This window comes from Oreochromis aureus, linkage group 11 (genome assembly GCF_013358895.1).
Source record: "Oreochromis aureus strain Israel breed Guangdong linkage group 11, ZZ_aureus, whole genome shotgun sequence".
NCBI lineage: Eukaryota > Metazoa > Chordata > Actinopteri > Cichliformes > Cichlidae > Oreochromis > Oreochromis aureus.
In genome coordinates this window covers 14,055,750-14,075,824 of record NC_052952.1, presented here as the reverse complement: position 1 = coordinate 14,075,824, position 20,075 = coordinate 14,055,750, and the positions used below count along the sequence as shown (strand labels likewise).

The 20,075-nt window shown below is 42.2% G+C and overlaps 1 protein-coding gene across 1 annotated transcript in view; it reads right to left on the bottom strand.

Moving 5' to 3' along the window:
- The window catches only part of dop1a (DOP1 leucine zipper like protein A), a 27,877-nt gene extending 8,000 nt beyond the window's left edge, over positions 1–19,877 (bottom strand). Inside the window, exons 1-20 of the mRNA XM_031740255.2 lie at positions 19,626–19,877; positions 17,819–18,016; positions 17,464–17,645; positions 17,204–17,374; positions 14,695–14,884; positions 14,494–14,592; positions 13,987–14,086; positions 13,000–13,109; positions 12,131–12,245; positions 11,889–12,009; positions 11,326–11,445; positions 10,398–10,515; positions 6,069–6,335; positions 3,868–4,390; positions 3,440–3,723; positions 3,203–3,355; positions 3,028–3,128; positions 2,631–2,896; positions 415–2,536; positions 74–185 (exon numbers count right to left, since the gene is read on the bottom strand). Of these exons, the coding sequence (XP_031596115.2) occupies positions 74–185; positions 415–2,536; positions 2,631–2,896; positions 3,028–3,128; positions 3,203–3,355; positions 3,440–3,723; positions 3,868–4,390; positions 6,069–6,335; positions 10,398–10,515; positions 11,326–11,445; positions 11,889–12,009; positions 12,131–12,245; positions 13,000–13,109; positions 13,987–14,086; positions 14,494–14,592; positions 14,695–14,884; positions 17,204–17,374; positions 17,464–17,645; positions 17,819–17,956 (5,292 nt within the window). The 5' untranslated portion in view covers positions 17,957–18,016; positions 19,626–19,877. The remainder of the gene's footprint in view (positions 1–73; positions 186–414; positions 2,537–2,630; positions 2,897–3,027; positions 3,129–3,202; positions 3,356–3,439; positions 3,724–3,867; positions 4,391–6,068; positions 6,336–10,397; positions 10,516–11,325; positions 11,446–11,888; positions 12,010–12,130; positions 12,246–12,999; positions 13,110–13,986; positions 14,087–14,493; positions 14,593–14,694; positions 14,885–17,203; positions 17,375–17,463; positions 17,646–17,818; positions 18,017–19,625) is intronic.
- Positions 19,878–20,075: the final 198 nt, after the last annotated feature.

Here is a 20,075-nt window from a genome sequence, read left to right as displayed (position 1 = left end):
TAAAGGCCTATAAATGTTCACTGAGGTATCAGAATGCAGTCTGCTGCAATCATGTGGTGCATGATGCCCTCACCTGGTGGTACTGGGAGGTGGGATCCAGTAGGCAGTAATGGATGATGGCTGTCACGCCCTCTAGCAAAGTCAGAATCAGGTCAGGAGGAATGCAGAGAGCCATCCACTGTGGTCTAAAAAGCACAGAGGATAAGCAGTTTAAACATGAAATATTTCAAATGAACAAAAAAGCATAACATTTTACACAATTCTAGAGACATTTTAGAGAAAATGACTTGCAAGTGAGTCACTACATAAGATGGTCAAGGCTGCCCTCTGGTGACTAAGCCATGCCATGGCATTTTACTGCACCGTGCCGCTGATCAGTTTCGTAGTTAACAAGATCCATCTAGACATTAATACCTGGTGTCAGTGATCCCAGTCTCATAGCGGTACTGCTGCAGAAGATTATCCAGGTTCCTGCACAGCTGCAGAGTGACTGAGGCCACAACCCTCCTTAGGACTCTCCCCATGTAGGGTAGTGTGGCTGTGATGAGTCCGATCCACTGTGGGTGCATCTTGCACGCGTGGTGCTGATGCAAGGCCCTGATGACCGAACAAAGGAACATACCCTGTGCTGTGATAGGCTGTCCGTGGAGGTACTGCAGTGATGTCATTGGCTGCTGAGGGTTGACATGCTCCACTTCCCCACCCAGTATCTCAAACCCTGCTCCAGCACTGCCTCCAGTCCCTCCACCTCCTGCCCCTCCTCCTACAGGTTCTGCTCCTTCATCAGCTGGCAGAAGGACCCTGTGCTCAAGCACAACAAGACTCTGCAGCAGTCTGAGCAGCTGGGCCTGGACTGCACTACAGCTGTCTATCTGGTCTTCTGACAGGTTGATAATGCTGTCCTCAGAGAGACCTTCTTCCACTGTGGCCATGTTGACCCCTGCCACCCTCTGCTCGTGCCATTTCTGAGCACTGAATATGGAAGAGAGAAGGCAGTGTAGAACCACCTTCTGAACTTTGCACTTAGAGAGGACATCGCTTATAAAACTAGCAAAGCCCTTTGCTGAGCCACCTGTGACTTTGGCTAGCTCGCTGAAAAGGAGAGTTAAGACCTCCACACTGGTTAACTGCATGGCCCGGTTCCCTGCCAAGTCCTGAGGGCCTGCAGGCACATGAGCAGAGTAATAACTTCTTAGGAAGTAGAGACAGAGTGAGATGATGATCTCCAGGTACATGGCACTGCGGAACGAATGGGAGTGGGAGTCCTGGGAAATGGGGCAGTAAAAGTCTTTGCCCATGACAGAAACCCGGTGACGGGCTAGGAGGTTTTGAAGCAAAGACAGCTGTGGGGTGTAGGTGTTGTTGATGCTGGTGGTGGAGATGGCGCTTACAAACCCTGAGGGAGCAGCTCTAAGCATGGCTGCAATGGCTGACAGGGCGTGGAGTGCCCGGGAAGAGTCATAAAGCTGGAGGTAGAGGAGGACGTGCTGGTAGAGGGGGTGGATGTTAAAACGAGGTGGGGCAGAGGATGATCTGCGTCCTGTAACGCTGACACCCCCAACAGTCATCCCAGAGCTCCCGCTGGGCGAGCCTGTGTCGCTCTCTATCTCCGACACCTCACCTTCCCCGCAGCTGTACCAGTTCTCTAGATCTAAACTATCACCAAAGAAAATACTGGGCGGACGCAGTTTGTCTGCTTGATTTGCCTTCCTCTGTCTCTCCTCGTCCTTCCTCTTAGTCTTCTTGATCTTTGGCTTTGCCCCTGGAGACTTGTCTGCCAGCTTCTCCATAATTTTCCCTTTAAGGCTAAGCTGGATGCTGCTATGGCTACGTTTGCGAGCCTGAGGGTCATCCACCTGAAGGGTGTGGTCTGGGGTGGCCGGGTTGGAGCTGTCTGGCAAAGTGACGATGGAAGGAGAGGAACTATGGCGGGTAATGCCCTCTTTGTGCTGTCCGTCTGCTGACATATCAGCTGGTGTGATGGTGAGAAATTCCAGTGTGCCTTCAGCCAACATCTCTGGCACAGTCTGGTGGTTGGAACAATGAGGAAGCCCAGAGTCCAGGCGGGTACCAGTGGATGTATCCGAGGTGGTGCTGTCAGTGTCGGTTTGGGGCCAGTTTTCAGGTGGAGATGATACTTCAAGAGAGCCCTCATCAACTAGCTGTAGAACTCTGTCGATGAGTTCACCTATAACACAAGACACAACTTCCTCTATAGAATCCTCAGAGGGGTCATCTGAGGATCCAGGTTGTGGGTCTGAGCCATTTATCATGCTTTTGACTCCCTCTGGTTCCTCAAAGCTGCCATTTTCCACTGTAGAAGAATGAGAACCAGTGGAGTCTGAACTCTGAGGCTCCCCCTGTTGGTGAGCAGGCTGATATTCACCAGCTAGATGCAAGTTCTCACTGCTCAGACTCATTATGGACAGGCTGTCACTCAAGGGGTTTACAGTCAGGCAGAATGGCTCCATGTCACCCACTGTCAAACCTCGGAGATCCTCTTGTCCAACCCTCTCACTCTGGATCTGACTGAAGTCTAAGGAAAAGTAAGGAGGAGATAAAAGGAATATTTACATGAAGAACCAAAGTGAAGCCAAAGTTCAAAAAGACAGTTAAAGGTTAGTGCTCACTGTCTGAGAAGCCAGAGTCTCTGTTGTAAATGGGTTCTGATGGCTCCCGTTCAGGCGGTTCAGGGAAGACTTGGGCTAAGTGGCGCTGCGCCTGCACCCTCTGAATGGAGACTCGGTGGGTCTTGGGATGGAGCAAGAGGAGGAGGAGTGGTTCGAGGACCCGGGCAATGTCATGTCTTTGAAGGACCTGATTCAGCCAAGCCCGACCAACTGCACTGGTACATGGATCCCAATAGCTCAGGCAGTCCAGCATTATGAAGAGAGATCTGAGGGATAAAGACAACAGTAAGACAAAGGAAAAATGAAAAGGAATTTAAGAAAAAGGTGTCATCAAATCTACTAATGGTGGATACTTTTATCAGCACAATTTCCATATGATCAGCAGTTTCACATATACCTGTCAAATGTGCGACTAAACGGAGAAGACTTGGTGATGTTCAAATCTCGTGTTAAATGCCACAGCACAGAGAATTTAACGTGGGCCTCCAGACGAATTTGCTGAAAGAGAAACATACTTCAGCATGGATTTCTTTTATCTGATTTTTGCCTGGTAATGTGTGCACTATGCTGACCTTGTCCCTGTGCATGAGTTGCTGGCTGATGACATCCTCGCAGATGCTGGAGGAAGGAACAAGGTTGTGAAGCTGGTAGAAAAGTTCCACGCTGCGCTGATGGTGCTGAGGTGTTCCCTCACTCAACTGGTCCCACAAAATCAGAGCCACTGACTGAGCAAAACATTAAATGGGGTTAGAAAAATAAAGAGAAAAAAAGCCAAATAGTTCCACTGCAATCTGGAACCAGATCTCTACCTTGAAGAAGTCTGTCTTGTCAGCAATGTGCTTTAGGATTCCCTGAGTGAGTGGTGGCCTGATAACTACAGCCACTCGACCCTGGCTTGGACTCATGGCCTGGGTGGACTCGGAGCTGGCGCCAGATGCCACACTTTCAGCAGTAACCATGGCAACAGATTGGGTAAGCCCAACTAGGTCCATGAGGAGGGATATGGCTACACATTGCAGGCTGAAGTCACTGGCCAGGCAACAGGCATCCATCAGCGTCTGGAGCCACAGCGGGAGCCGGACCTGCTCATTCTCTGTGTGAATGCAGGAGGGACAGAAAACATGTTAAAGACTTAACTAACATGAATTTGTGTCAACAAACTTTCCTTGTTCTTATTTACAATGATGTACAACTGTATGCACCCATTAGTGCATTTATTAACATAGACTGCACCTACCAAGCAGTTCTTCCTGTCTGGGTGAAGACTTGAGATTCCCCTCTGCGATGTAGACGGGGAAACTGGAGCATTCAAGGAAGAGCTGGCAGGCAGCCGTGAAGGCAGCAATGCACTCTTTCTGGACCATCCCAGAGCCCGAGCAAACTTCTGCATGATCACCATTCTGGGAGCTCTCTGAAACCAGGAGCCCTGAGTGTGTCACTTCGCCTCTGTGACCCTCGACTTTGTTCACCTGCCCTGGGATAATGTATAAGGTGATGAGGCGGGAGAGAAACTGCTGGAAGTGCTCAAGGCAGCATTGCATGACTGGTTTGTCCAGAGGTTTAGAATGACACGGGCCTGAGGAGCGACGGCCCGTTCTGACTGTGGAGTGCGAATGAAGGGTGTGCTCTGCCTCTTCAGGAACGTCTCCTTGGTATTGGACAAACTCTGTGAAGCCACTCTCAGAGCGACAGCTGGGAGTATTTTCCACATCCTCGAAGACATCCTCAGTGCCAGGGCCCTCCAGAGTGGAAGGGAGAGTCTATCAAAAAAAAAGAAAAGAAAAAAAAGACAAAGGAAGAAAGATTGGCAAAAATGCAGACATTATCCATCTGTAAGTGGATTTCTTTCTGAAAAACTCTCAGAATTTTTTATTAATGATTTTTTTTATTTTTTTCTATACAAAAACAAAACCAAAAAAAGGTATTAAGCTGAATGAAGCGTGTAGAGATGTTTTGAAGCATCATCACGGACACTGTCACAACAGACCCACAGCAGATGTAACCTCAACACTAATCAGGAGAAATTACATTTAAGTAGGACATCATAAATTTATCTAATAGCATTTTTTACTCCATAAGGCATTGCAGGAAATGGTAAGACACCATATGGCAAAATTTGCTGAAGTTGCAGTTTTTGCTGCAAGTTACAGAATTTGCTTCTCATTTGCAACTTACTGATATAACTTGGTTTATTACTGATATAACACTGCTCAAGTAACTCAGTCTCCACCTATAATATAATCTAAAGACACTTCCAGGAAGTGCAGTGTATCGTTCATATAGTGAGACTTGAGCAGAAAATTACAGACTTTGTCCATAAGAAATATGCACTCTGTTCAGTAAATAGTCACTGTGTGCTTAGCTATTAGTTAAAATAGTGGTAGCCTTGCAGCAGACACATAAAGTTTATGACTACACTGGTCTTTATATAGTAAGGCTGCGTACACAGCTGCTGGGCCTGACCTGAGGGAGCATCCTGCTGCAGCGAGACTGACAGACTTAAGTTCTTACATTTCTTTATTCCGGCCAACCTTTGGGGGCCTTGAGGCTTCCTGGGATATATTTTGAGTGAGGTAGCGTGTACATTATGGAGCCTGGACTCAGATGGCATGTTTGGTAGAACGTTCTCTATATGCCCCTCAGAGTGGGTGTAGGGGTGGGGCTGTTACAGTATTCAGTGGATGTATGCAGAATGTTTCCACTCTGATGGATATGGCAAACCCCAGAGGCCTCACGAGCTAGTTTATTCCTCTACTTCCTCAGAGGAAAAAGCGAGCCGGGCTCAGCTGTTGGGGAACCATCTTCTGCCTTTCTACTTGTCCTCTTTCAAGCCCCTCATGGGTCTCTCTCTCTCCCTCGCTCTCTCAAACAGTCATGGCCCTCTCCAGCTCTAAACACTGGACTGACTGAACTTTAAATCATGGCTCAATAGGCTTACAAACACTTAAAACAACCAGGTTGTTGGACAGGGACCAGAAGGACCTCAACAGCCGAAAGCAGCATTTGTTCTGAATAGTCTTCAAATGACTTGTGTCGAGGGAGCGTGGAATGGCAGGGCCACCCAGCCAAAGACAGCACAGGCCAGAAGGCTGGCAGGAGGCACCAAGAGGCCCTGTTCATGGACCAGGACACACCATCAGAGCCTAAGCTGATGAGTTTTTGGCCAATAACTTGTAGAGGAAGCCAGTCAAATTAAGGTTTGATCTGTGTATGGCAGCAACAGGGTCTATGTTTTTTTAAAGGATCAGAGATTGAACTAAATGATCAACAAAGTCAGAGCTTGGCAGAACACTGACTTCTCTTTTAGTGCTTTATTTTTAACTTTGAATCTCTTTACTGTCATTAACCCCGACACTTTCCAGTTATTATCTTTTTCCCTTGATCAGGAACTCCAACTCCCTTTTACACCCCTGAAACATTTTGAGACATTGTAATCACCTGTTTGTCCTCCGTGTCTCTGTTTTTGTCCCTTGCTGAGTTTGATGGCTTGCCGATAGAGCTGGAGAGGCCCTGAGCCTGAGGGCCAGACGGCAGGGCCAGAGGGGAGACCAGTGGAGGTTGCACCTTGCTGAGAATCTTGGAGCACAGACGGAGGCAGTGGGTGAGCTCTCCGAGGCCCAGCGCCTGCAGGTGACAGGTCAGGGCTGCTACCATCCGCAACAGCAGTTGAGGGAGATGCTCTGTCTGGATTTCTATGTACGTCTCCTAAAAAAGTGCAAGGGAACAAAACAGAACTGAGTTGTGGAACTAAGTATAATTACTGTGCATTTGAAGGGCTTAGAGGGAAACGTGATATAAAGTTATTACGCCTGTTAGCTATGCTGATGCTGGGCTTTAACTCTACAAAATTGTTAATAGAAGACAGTTTGCTCGATTAAATATTGTTAAATACAAATTCATATATACGACTGAGTATCAAAGGGCAAGTCAGTGGAATTTTTGTGTGCTTTCTTTTTAACTTACATGAGGTGCAACCAAAAAAAGTTACAGGAACTGGCCCACAAATATCAAAAAAAGTACCTGATTTAATTTGTCTGAGCTCGTTCATCTTCTTGTGCAGCTCTAGACCACTTCCACTGCTGCTGCTATTTTTATTGGGTCTATGGAAATCCCATAATGACCACCGTGTACGTCAAACATCAAGCTAAGCTGAGCAGTATTCAGGAACCAGGAGCAGGATTGTTATGATTGTTGTTAACTTAGAGTTTGACTACCGACCTGAGACACCTGAAAAGGGACATTCAGTGGAGCCACCCACCACATCGTAATGTTTGTTTACCACTGCAACACAATCTTCGCTCACAACTGGCACTACATGCCACATTATGGCAAGAAATCACCGTTTTGACACACTGGAGGAGATTCAGTGCATCACAGAGGCACAAGTGCAAAGGGAAAGAACAGGTCTTCCTCTGAGGGATCTAAAAATAGCAGCAGCACTAAAAACAGTCTGGAGGTGCAGGGAAAAAAACAATTTTAGACCAGAAAATTTGAATGTTCCTATTTGTTTATGATCACACCTTGAATCAATAAATTTAATGTTGTATTGTTTCAGAGAATGACCATGTGCTAATTCTAAAGAAGAAAGAAGTGGAAAATGCTATTTGCTACTGTTTATCTGTTTATCAGTATATAGAATGTGTGTGCATCTTATATAAAGTCTAAATAAGAAAATAAAACTATCAATTCTAAATTTTTTTACACATCAGAACAGGACAGAATTAGGTAAATACAACTGGATACGAACAACACATCATGTCATTTATTTATTTTACAAGCAAATAAGCCAAAATACAGAAGCAGTGTGAAAGCCAAAGTATATTCTAATTTTTAACAGCTTGTAAGCTAGTCCCTTTAAAAGAAAAAACACGAAGAAATAATTTTTTGTCTCATCTGTCTATCAAAATGTGGAGGAATTTTGACCCACTCTTATTCATAATGTTGCCCTAGGTTGTTATGGTTTGGAGGCATCTATTTATGTACAGCTCTCTTAAAGTCACGCCAAGGCATTTCAATCAGGTTGAGATCAGACTGTGATCGGGCCATTGCAACACCTTGATTGTTTTCTTTTTTAGCCAGTCTGTTGTATTTTTTGGGGGAACATTATTCTATTACATGCCCCAGTTTCAGTCAGGCTTTAGCTGTCAGACAGATGGCCTCACATTTGACTTTCCTGAGCTTACCCTATTTTTATTTTAACTCGTTTGTTTTTCTGTGTAATTTTGAGTATGAACTACTTTAGGACATGTGGTAAATTCCCCCCTTTAATCTGTAGTGGTTTAGTCCAGAGCCTGTTTGGCCTTCAGCTTAACCTGTTAAATGCTAATTGGTCAGCTTGTTTATATGTGAATGTGTGATTGGTCCACTTAGATTTCTTCTGTTTCCTGTTTTTTTATTTAAACACAAACTGTTTGATATTTTGTAATGACCCTGATGAAGGTCGCAAGCCTAAACACGTTTGTCAACCAATAAAGTTGTTCACTAATAATTTAAGTTTCGCTGGAGTCCTCACGTCATCAGATATTTGTATTCTCCATGCACCTTGGAAGTAGGTGCAGTTGTGCCAGAAAAAAATTGCTGGATACTCACGTTTGACTCAAGAATACTTTGTTATACAGAGGAATTCATGGTGGACTCAGTGACTGTAAGGTGTCCAAGTCCTGTGGCTGCAAAACTAAATCATCACCCCTCCACCATAGTGGCTGACAGTTGGTTTGAGGTGTTTTTGCTGATTTGCTGTACAGTTACGTTCTAAAAATGACCCGCGATATGTGAAAACAGCAAATCAGCCAACTTTATTTTTTACATTTATTATAGATGTTTTAAGGCTGTAAAACCCCTTGCTACACACTTCATACACTTTTCTCAGACAGGCATGAACATTTTACACTTTTCTCTCTTGTCTAAACACCCTCAAAGTTCAAACCTTACTACTTTGTACTTTGTTTTTTCACACATTGCTTCTGCATTTTGGGTTAGATTTTACTCATCTAAGATTACATTTACCCAGTTTTAAGAGCTGCTAAGGACCATATTATTTTATTACTAAGTTTCTTTTCTTTACCTTTAGTTCAATATGGAAGAAAATTGTAGTTTTGTCATTAAATGTATTAAATCTATGCAAGTTGGAAAGTATTGTTACTCAACACACAGATTTTATAAAACAAAAAAGGTTAACAAAACATATTATAGCACAAGCATTAACATAAAGAGTAAAATAAAAGGATCATATTTCTTAATAAATATGTGAGCACTGCAGTAGCATATAACTGCATGCATACTTAAGAAAAAAAAAGCACATACACACTGGGCAGTGATTTCATTTTCACAAGATCCACACCAAACAGCCAGGTTAAACTTGCGACACATGTGATGGTATGTCATAATCCATTGGGATCATGTTCATTTCATTTGGGATCAAAATGACATTAAGTGACAACAAGTCAGTCGATTTGAAATGATCAGTCAAAGCAGGGAGGCAACAAAGATGGCCTGAGGGATGTTGGCAGGACGTTGCAGAAATGTTATCGTAGCCTCAGTGAAGCAGGGTGAGGTGAAAAAGCAGGAAAGAGCAGTACTTTACCTGGCAGATTACCCTCATGCTTCTAGTAGGCTTCAAGGAGAAAGAGCAGATAGTTTGAACAGACAGGAGCGAGCAGAGCACGGGCAACACACTCTCACAACATTCTCTCTTTATGCGCACACACACACACACACACACACACACACACACACACACACACACACACACACACACACACACACACACACACACACAGCTTTTAAACAGGGTAATAAAAGAGTGTGGGATTTCCAAACCATTCAGATTGGAAATTCAGTCTGGACAAGCATAATTTTACAAAGATGCAAACAATAGTTTTGGCGGGAAAATGAAACACACAGGCTTTTTGAGCCTGTGCAGTGATGGCACACAAACACACAGAACAGACAGGAGGAACGCACACACCCGAATGGTGGTCGTAACATCCCACAGACTGGATGTTACAGAAACAGAGCTGAAGGACAAATCTGACAACACGGGTGCAGAATTGTTTATGGTAAAAGTACTTGTAGGGGACATACTGGCTAAAAAGAAAGTATGTGAGCCAAGAGAGAGAGACTGAGACTCAAAGCCCAGCAGGGTGACAAAGTACTGTAGGAGAGAGACGACAGGTTGTGCTAGAGATGCAACACCAAAGAAAAAACCTATTAAAGACAGAAACTAAAACATGAAGGTACGGTAATGAAAGAATGAGCACAGGGTGTCAAAGGAACCTAACACTGCTGTAGTGTGAAGCAGACAATGGAGATACTGGACAATGACAATAACATGTAGAAATGCATGTACAGCTACAGGTCTGCTGCTACCTGTAATAATGGGAACACTCTATACAAAAGGAAGACACACTTCAAACTGCAATGTTTCTGCCATCTATCAGAGTCAGCTCCAAATATGAGCTGGGTACTGCTCCTAACGTTAAGAGAGCAAAGTCACTAACAAATTTGTTTAAATTAAAACCTTGAAATTGTATCTGGTGTCAACACTCATTTAATTTCAGTGATATTGGTACAGACTACAAAACCTCAGATCACTAGCAATAAGTGAAATAAATAAATCTGCAAATGACAAAGTAGCACACAGAAAATAATACAAGTGATAAAAAAAGCATGAAAATGCTTAGAAATGAGTGAAGGAAAGAAAGAAAGAGAGTGCAAGATTGCAAGAAAGAAAGAAAGAAAGAAAGAAAGAAAGAAAGCAAGACTCACCAGGGAAACAATATCCAGCAGAAAATCTACCAGCTGACAGAACTCAACCAATAAGAGCTCAGGAGGATCTGCACTCCCAACATGGTGTGTTGCAGTTGCACTGCTGTTAACTGTCCTCCTGCAACAGGGAAACATATCCATTTAAATGTTAGGAAAATTTTTGCTAAAATGAGAAACATCCTGTCTCTGAGTGAAGCTGAAAAACTAGCAAAGCATTTGTCACTTTTAGGCTGGACTGTAGTTCCTTTAGTTTCAGTTAATAAAACACCCTGAAAAAGACTCCTGCTGATCCAAAATGTCACAGTGAGAGTACTAATGAGGACGAGAAAAAGAGAAAGATTCTTTTTTTTGCTGGCTCCCTGTGAAATCCAGAATTGAATTTAAATTGAACTTCCTAACTGGTCCTGAATGACCAGACTTATCTCATCATATCTTAAAGAGCTCTTATCAGGCTATTCTCCTGTGGAACCAGCTTGTAGTTTGAATTCAGGAGACAGAAACCCTCTCTAATTTAAAGATAATGCTTTTTGATAAAGCATATAGTTAGGTCTGGAGAGGAGGTGACCTGAACCATCTCTTAGTTATGCTGCTATGGGCTCTTACTCCTTTTCTTTCTCCACCCCCCCAAATTATTTGTTTTTTTTTAATCTAATATTGCACATCCTCCAGTATTAAGCACCTTGAAACAACAGCTGTTATGAACTGAATTAGCTCCCACTACTGGCTGAAGAGAGCTTTACCACTACAATGAAAACCAAACAAGAATGAAACACCTCCAGCAGGATTTTGCATCATTATCTCTGAGAAGCACCAAAAGCAAGACAGCAAATTTAGTTTTTAACAGATTTACACTTTTTGATATCAGCACGATGTGCCTTAATTGCCTTAATTGTATTTTGTATGTCAACATTTATCTTAATATACAGACCTGCAGCACTCCTCAAACCAGTGAGCGATGTAGTCCCACATGTAGTACGGCTCAAACGAATTAAACAGCAAATTGGCTGTTTTAATCAGTTCTGCCGTCTTCTTGTTCTCCCGCAGTTTACTGAGAAAGAAGTCAAAATTAGCATCATGTAAATGTATTAACTCCGCAAATAAGAATATTCCATAACAGGTCCAGTACGCTCTGTAGTAAATTCTATTTGTCATTCATTGTCCAGCTTGGGAAAAAAAAAAATACCGTATACTCACAGAGGGGATCTTATTATCCCACTGACAAAAGTCCTTTCAGCCAAAGTTAACTAATGTGCTGCCTCCTGTCACTGTCTTGCCATTAACAGTCTGACCTCATGTATCTGACTGGATGGTTTAAAGTGATTTATGTATTTAATGTGCTACTTTTGCTGCGTACGCTTTATATTGTAAGTCCATATTTCACTATACCAGTGTCCACCCTCACTGTTAAATGAGCTGACGAATAAATGAGGCTTTATTTATTATCCCTCATGTCTCAACAGTAAAGAAGGTCGAGTAGTGGATCAGACAGACCTGCTGAGGTGTGTGTGATCTTTGCTGAAGGGACTCTGGTTTTGGAGGTCCAGCTCTGTTCTGCACTGTGTGTGCAAAGTTCGAAACACCTCGATCAGAACGTCTTCCAGGATAGCAGGCCCTTGGATGACACAAAGGCAGAGTGTGTGGACACATTCAAAAATCAGACTATTTATATAACACATAGTGCATATACGACACTAATTAGACTTCTATTATCTCAACACTAATAAACTGGTTACCAAGCTCTGGTTTGTCCAGTAGACTGATCAGGATGCGAAATGGCTTGAGGTCATGCATGAGGATGCTCTCCTCCTCTCCGCCTCGAGCCTTGCCCTGCAAAATCCCCACCATTGCCTGAAAAAAATTACCCATGCATCCACGTGTGCGCACACACACACACACACACACACACACACAGTTTATTACTGCAAGAATCATAAAATATAATTTATATTCATTTGCTTTTCATCTTTGTTTATTTTCCATTATGTTTGTCAGAAGCAATTTTGTCTTCACAGTGACGCCCTTCATTTTTTTCTCTTTCTGTATGTGCCGTGTGTGTTTCACGCTTCGTCTGCCACATCACTGGCAAAGCCATGGAACAGACGGTCCCTGTAGTACTGACCGTATCCCTACGGAGGGAGCTCCGATTAACTATCTGAGCAGATGGCGAAGGAGGAATATATATATATATATATAAAAAAACCAGACCAAAAAAATAAATTAATTAAAAAAAATAAAATGTAAAAATAAAACTGCTGCTGGCTGCTCTCTGTGCCCACTGTGAGCACCAGAGCACATCACTGAGTTGTTTTTAGCATGGCAGGACAGATTACACAAGAAGTGAGCCGTCTTCAAAGTGCTGGCTGCTGGGAATAGGAGCAGGACATACAGTATCTGCACAGCTAGGGAGAGGTGTGGGAGAAGGATAAAGGGGGTTGAAAAAACTGTGTAGCACACAAAAAGAAACAAAAGATTTTCCCCCACCACACTGCAGACATGTCTAATCTCAAGAGACATTGTTTGGGGAATATTTCGAAAATCAGTTTTACACAAAAAACATTTTTTCCATTGGTGACCTGATTATGCAGTCAGCTTGAAAGCTCACCTGGACCAGCATGTCCTTAGAGAAGGTGTTGAAGTAGTGGCTAGCGTGCTCCTCCGGGTTGCTCTGTCGAGTGCTGCGGGGGCCTATTATCACCCCATTGTTGTCAAAGCCTTTAAAGAAAAAAGTCATACACTTAGATTCACATTAACATTCAGAAATAATTTAAGAACACTCAAGCACAAGAAAAGGTGTAAACCCTTTGTTAAAAGAGGAACAAACAGAGGTTTAATCTCTCGCTGAGATAAACCTGTGTGTTTTATAGCTTCTTTTACAGTTAGTGGCTGCTCAAGCATTAGCAATATTTCAGCCTCAAATGCAGATCGAGATTTAATAAGTGTGACTAGATTAGACTGGGTCAATCTCCAAAATGACTGAATAATAAAACCAAAACAACATATGTGCTGCTGACTGAATACTAATCACACTCTCCTGTTTACCTCAACAAAAGACTCAGACCTGATTTGTTCCTTCATCATTTCTGACATTCAGAAATGTTTGTATTTAATGCATTTAACATTGTAAGCCTGCACAGTGCTTTAGTTAAAAAGTGTGAGCAAATTCACTTAGTGCCGCCTTTTAATCATGCTGATACTTACCAGTGTGTTTGCCCGCAGTAAGTTGCAAACAAGAAAAAATAAAGTAAGACAACAGCCGAAGCAGATACAAGCTTAATGTATTTTGTTAAAAACAGCAGAAACAGTGTGTACACAGGAGGAGAGTGTGTTCAAAGCTTTGTGTCTCAGGATTCCTGCCACGGTCTGTGAAACTTGTCTGTTAGTCCTCTTGTATTTACATGAAAGTGGATTTAAGGCTAAGAGTAAAGAGTAAGAGTAAAAGTAACCAATTCTTGGGAACCATGCACTTTGACAAATACAGGAAAATCTGGAAAATATCCCTGTATTTCTACAATATTCCACAACTGACATGATGAGTACAAACTGTGATGCATCCGAGTGTCAGTACTGTGTCTGAGCGTGGATTTCGCACCCAGGAGCCAGGCGTAGAGTCTGCGGTTGAGGGACATGTCTCTTCTCAAAACCACATGCAAAGCTGCTGACAGGATCCGGATCATGTCAGGGCGAGTTGCCTGAACACAACACACAACAGACCACAATATTTGTCATTGTGTATTTGTCCCTTTTACACAGATTATATGGTTTTACACACAAATGCAAAGACAATCAAGGCCATCCTAGCCCTGTCAGATCCAGAAATGTTTTTGAGGTGAAGAATTTAACAAGCAGCGAGCAAGAGTCACCAAGCTAGCTGCCTAAACAGCCTCTTTGTGATTAGATACACACACACACACGCATGTGCAGATGCACAGAAAGACCCAGAGAAACACCTTTAGATTTGAAACAACAAAAAACAAGAACAATAATACTAATGTTACAACAGATATCTTATTATGAGAAGTCCATAGATACTTTAGTCTAAAGTAGACTCAGAGAAACACTGTTATCATACTGCAGAGACCACGCTAATTCCCCCTACCTGGCTCATATGAAAGGGGAAGCAGAAGAGGATCAGGTCCAGAGTGCTCCTCTGCACTAAAACACTGGAGTCCTGGACTGACGTACTGACGGCCTCCACCTGGCAAGAACAGAAACAGAATATTATCCAGCCAGTCCGATCCACATATATTTTTAATTGAAGGACATGCAATGCTGTCATGAGGAATTATCTGCCACGTACCATGAGCTCGATGTCACTACCCATGACATAAAGCTGGTCCTCCATGGAGAGCTTACGGTTGAGGTGCAGGAGTACAAAGGACACCCCGGGGAGACGCACAGAGGGGCTGGTCAGGATGCTGCCCCACAAGGCACTGTAGAAAGCCGACTGTTCCACGGCTGCAGCCACCTTTTCCAACAGGGTGTTGGTTCTACAGAAAGCACAGATGGGTCACAGGGACCAGCCTTAGTAAGCACACACCAACCTTTACCTCTAACTGGCCTGGCGCTAGAAATGATGCAGTCCACAATGCACAGCTGGTACTCAGAAGTAAGTCTTTGTCTACATGAGCATCTAAAAATCCCAAAGTAAAGGGGGTTTATATGAGATCCACCAGAGCCAGGAATCTGAGAACTCCAGAAAGCAAGCGTTCACATTCTCACACTACACCTTAATCATCATATTGCCAATCAAGAAATAATATATATATATTACTAATGCAACTATATACACAGTAGTATTGATAATGTTATTGCTATTTTTTTCCACCAAGATTTAACTGAGAAACAATCCAAGTTAAATAACAAACCATCATAATTTATTAGTCATTACCGAGTCTCCTCTGAAGAGAGCATTCACTGAGACAAAGCAGATAACACGGCCCAATAGTGGTGTAGCTTCTATTGAACTAACATGAAGGCAATATATTTGTGTTTCACTTCATTTTTGTTTCAGTTAGTTTCAAATGTTAGGGCTTACATCATTCAGTTTAGCTTTCATTGTTGTTACACTGTTAAGTACTGTGAAAAAAAATGTTGCTTTAGAGTAGTTGTAAACAGTCTCATTGTTAGGTTTTAGTCTTTTTAATTATTCTAAAATAGTTGGTATGTGTCAGGGGCAAGATACAAGAAGTTCTGAATAAATATTACAGTGCAAACACAACACTGTGGAAATAACTTATAATCATGTAGACAAATATGAATTGTAAGAGCCACATTAAGATGCTCATCTTATTTTTTGCTTTATAAAACTTGCCACCACTAGGGGGCACAATGTTGCCATCTATTAGGCTGGACTTCACCCAATTCAGGTGTTACAGTGAGGTGACCATTTTTGACCGTGTGCTCCTTTTTTTTTTCTTTTTTAAATCATGCCATAAGACACTAACCTAATGTAGCCACAATGTCTTTTTTTATTATATGCATAAATATATCCACCAGAGCCTCCTGATAAATCTGTGAAATCTGTTTTCACAGATTTAACCACAATAACAAAGAATCAAGATATGTTAAAGTTATGACTACAGTAAATTTTCTTTATTTTGAAAGCTTTTTTTTATTTCAGGAAACCAAAATATTTTAAAAAGCAATTTTTATTTTTTTGTTTAATTTTAGGTAAAATATAATTTACCTATAATAACCTTGCACACAAGGTATATAAGACATAAGTTACTTCTTAGGCTATAATGCAACATGAAAGTCCTTTGAATGAGAAAGAAAATACTGAAACAACAACAAAAATAAATAATTAACACAACCTCCTTTTAAAAGTAATTTGACAGAAGCAAAATCTGTTCAGAAATGAATCACAATGATAATGTATATAACTACTAACAGGCTGAAAAGACAGCCGACATTCAGATATGCCATAAATAGGCACATTTGTATTCACAAATATTAATTCCATATAGTATTACTTACTGAGATACTGTAACAAAATGGCACCACCGTTTGCATTGGAAACACCTATGCTTTTCCTACTAGAGCATGCTGAAAGTCTACTATATATCCTGTAGGCCAGTAGTACCATCATAGTTTAACTGGAACTGGAGCGCCCCCTAGGGTTTACTTTGCACAGGATGAATACATTTCTGAATACCTGGCCTATCATTTGCCAATAAATGCTAAGATAGTCTTTTGATTTGATTGAACAAATGAAAAGAATAGAGGCCAAATGCCTACTTTCAGTTTTCAGGACAATCTTAGACTGTTTCAGTGATCATTATGAGACATGAAAATACATCGGTCTAAAGTCCACACTGAGGTACTAAGTCTCAGGCTATCCTCTGTTAGTAATAGTCATGTTGCAATGACTCACATACCTCATTTATCATTCATATGATCTACTATCACTTCCTTTCCACATTAGGCAATAAAATGCTTTCTTGTAATGGGCTATCACAGCAATGTAACTCTTTGAAGCCCAGTGTATCAGATTTGATACGTGTGTTTTTTGAGACTTCTATGTCGTGACTTTTTTTTACCTTTAAAAAATGACATAATTTGCATGACACATTTTAAATGACTAAATTGCGAAAATATGCCTTGTGTAGCAAAATGTGACACAAATTAAAACTCATATATATGCAGATTAAAATTTGATATATTTTTATATTGTTTGTCTAAAGGTTCAAGAAACACTCCATTATCAAAAAATTAAAGATTTCTGGCAGTTATTTCATGGTTCAGTTAAGGGCTAATGTGCACATCACCATCATTCCAAGTGTTGCTTTTTGTGTTCCTATTCTCACCTGTCATAGTACTCAGAGCCCTCCTCCAGACCAGGAAGGACCCCAGTCAATAGTCCCTGCAGGCCTGGCTTCAGGGTCTTTCCCAGGGGCAGGTAGTAGGTCTCATACAGCCCCAGTAGAACAGGCTTCACTGACATAGCAGCATTGGAAAGTAAAGGGAAAAGCCCAGCGCTGTGGAGGGAAACGGCAGATGTTTACTGCTACCCACCTACAAACCTTGTGACTATCTTGCTTTTTGAGATCTGACAGTGCAGTATTACCTATAAAGAAAAAGGTCTTTGGCCAGCCTCTTAGGTCCTATGATCTTGAAGATGATTTCATAGGTCTCCAAGGCCTTGCGGTGGACCCCGCTGGGCAGGGCAGGGTGGAGGCATTGGGCCAACCGTTTGCCTATTGTCAGCTTCTTAGGAACCACTTGGTATTTTGCATTATTCTGCAGAACCTGAGACAGGATTTGAAAACTGACAGCTAGAAGGCTTTTCCGTACAAGTCATAGAACCAAAACAAGTGAAACTAAGGCCGTTGTACAGACCTCTCTGCATTCCTGTTACTTACACTGATGCAGTTAGGCAACAAAGCAATCTTTAGAAGAAGCTGAGCCTATAGGACTCTTACCTTATTGAGTTTGCCCAGTGCAGAGATGAGGTCTGCCCACTCACTGGAGTACTCAAAGTTCTTGAGGGCCTTGTCCACTGCTGCGCCATAATTCCTGTACTTGGAGTCACCGAGCAGCTCCAGTTCCTCTGCATTCATTCTCCTGGATGGTAATGTTATGCTAATGTAAAGCACCAGCCGCACATATGTACATCACACCTGCAATAAAAGAAAGACAACACGAATTGTGATATTGAGCCAAAGTGTTATCCTCTCTGTGCCTCATCATGAAACAAGGAGCCTGAGTCTGCAGTATCAATTAAATGTTCAGATAGCACCAGAGTGGAGCTGGAGCCATTTTATCAAATCAGTCTGACATGAGTAGCCATTATCGTATTTATTCTTAGGAATGAAACATGGCAGCAGACACGGTGACCTCCCCACAAACATCTGCAGAGTTTAGAGAAGGAGATGACGCTGCTGCTGTGAGTCCTACAACGCAATAGTTCAAGAAATCCTATTGTCTAAAAGGAATGGCGTTCCAATAAGCAGATTCCCGAGGCTGGTTAACAGGAGAGGGATGAGTCTGACTAGAAATTTATAAGTAACGGCCTAACCGTGAAATGCCCTCTTGTTTACACACAAGCAGCTGTCAGGTCTGCTCCCTGTGTTACAAAGCACCATACAGGCTGACAAACCACCATTAAATCCATAAATACTGTTAGACCGGGAACAATTCCCTTCTCTTTATATGGCATTTTATACATAAAAATACCCCAAAACCCTAATAACATTCAAAATTTAATACAACATTAATAAGCACATCCTCGCTTTCTTAGAATACACCAAAGCCGCTCTACTTAAATTTGGATATGAATGCATCTGACGCACACATTCATCATATAACTAATCTGAATGTTTTGGAAAAAATGTAAAACAACAACAACAATGTCGTCAGTATACACATTTATACATATGCTGACCAAGCTGTATACACTAATAACACTGCAATATGCCAATACCTGCGCAATAACACGCATCTTCTGAGTGACATCCTGTGTTTTTTTTCCTCTGAAATTTGTAGTGTAGCAGCTAAAAGTGACAAGTGGAATCAGTGGGAGAAACTGATGTTAGACAAGTCATATATTACATTAGGAGCTATGTGTACTATATGGGTATCTGCACTCGTTTATTTACATCTATAGTGGGTTTAAAGCCACAGACTTTTTCTAGACCAGGGCCTCTTGTCTTGTTAGAGGAGGGATTGTGACACAAGTAGCAATACGTATCAGTGCACAATGCGGCCATTACTAATTAATGTTATTAATCACACCTGTGTTTCTTCTGACGTCACGTCAAAATGCTGCCGTAAAAAAAAGTCTGTAGCCGAACCAAGTATAGCCGTTTTTCTTCACCTAGGAGAAGCACACTTTCACTTGGACTGAGGTAGCTCAGTTTCAATTTCAGGGAAATGTAACGTTACGATAAGGAGTTAGCTCTGAAACCTGGCAGTTGTGCTCTCAGACAAACTTCTGTACAGCTTTCAGCAATGAAAACAACAACAACACCCACACAGTGGAGCAGTACCTCTCTCCTGTGCGATGGTTGCTGCTACCAAAGTATGACAACGTAATGCTACCTGAATAACTACCCTTTACACACGGAATATTCCCGAAACATTACAACTAACCTCATTACCGTTACTGCCTGTTACATTAACATTCCTGCTAGCAGCCACAACGTCATTAGCCAGGTGAGGTTATTTCAGCCAGCGCAGGTCGTGTGACACTTTATAACGTTGAAATTGAAGAACACATAAGAAGCTTACCTTTGTAGGGCACTGACAAACGACTGTCATTCATTCGTGTATCCCGTTAAATGAGGAAAAACCAGCTGACAGCATCAATAATGAGTCGAAAGCTAGCTAATGTTGGTAGCAGGTTGTTTTAAATGATGGGCCCGGCTACTGTATCAGCCGTTCATGCGAACAACAAATCAGACCCGTTGACAAGATGGCTTTGGAAGCAGACAATAGGTAATTATATTCTACATATTCTTTTTTTTTTCTCTTAGGGTTGTCCCGCTGTGTGAATATAACAGCGGCGAGCGCATCGGTGAGCTCCCAGAGCCACAGATACAAAGCTAAACGACTGTTCCCAGACTGCACTGCAGATTAGCTGTACGTCCAACCCAGGGCGTCCAACTGGTCTTCCGCATGGACGTCTTCCGCCTCTTGCTCTGTGGAGTCACCAGCCATCACGACGAAAAATCCAGGAAG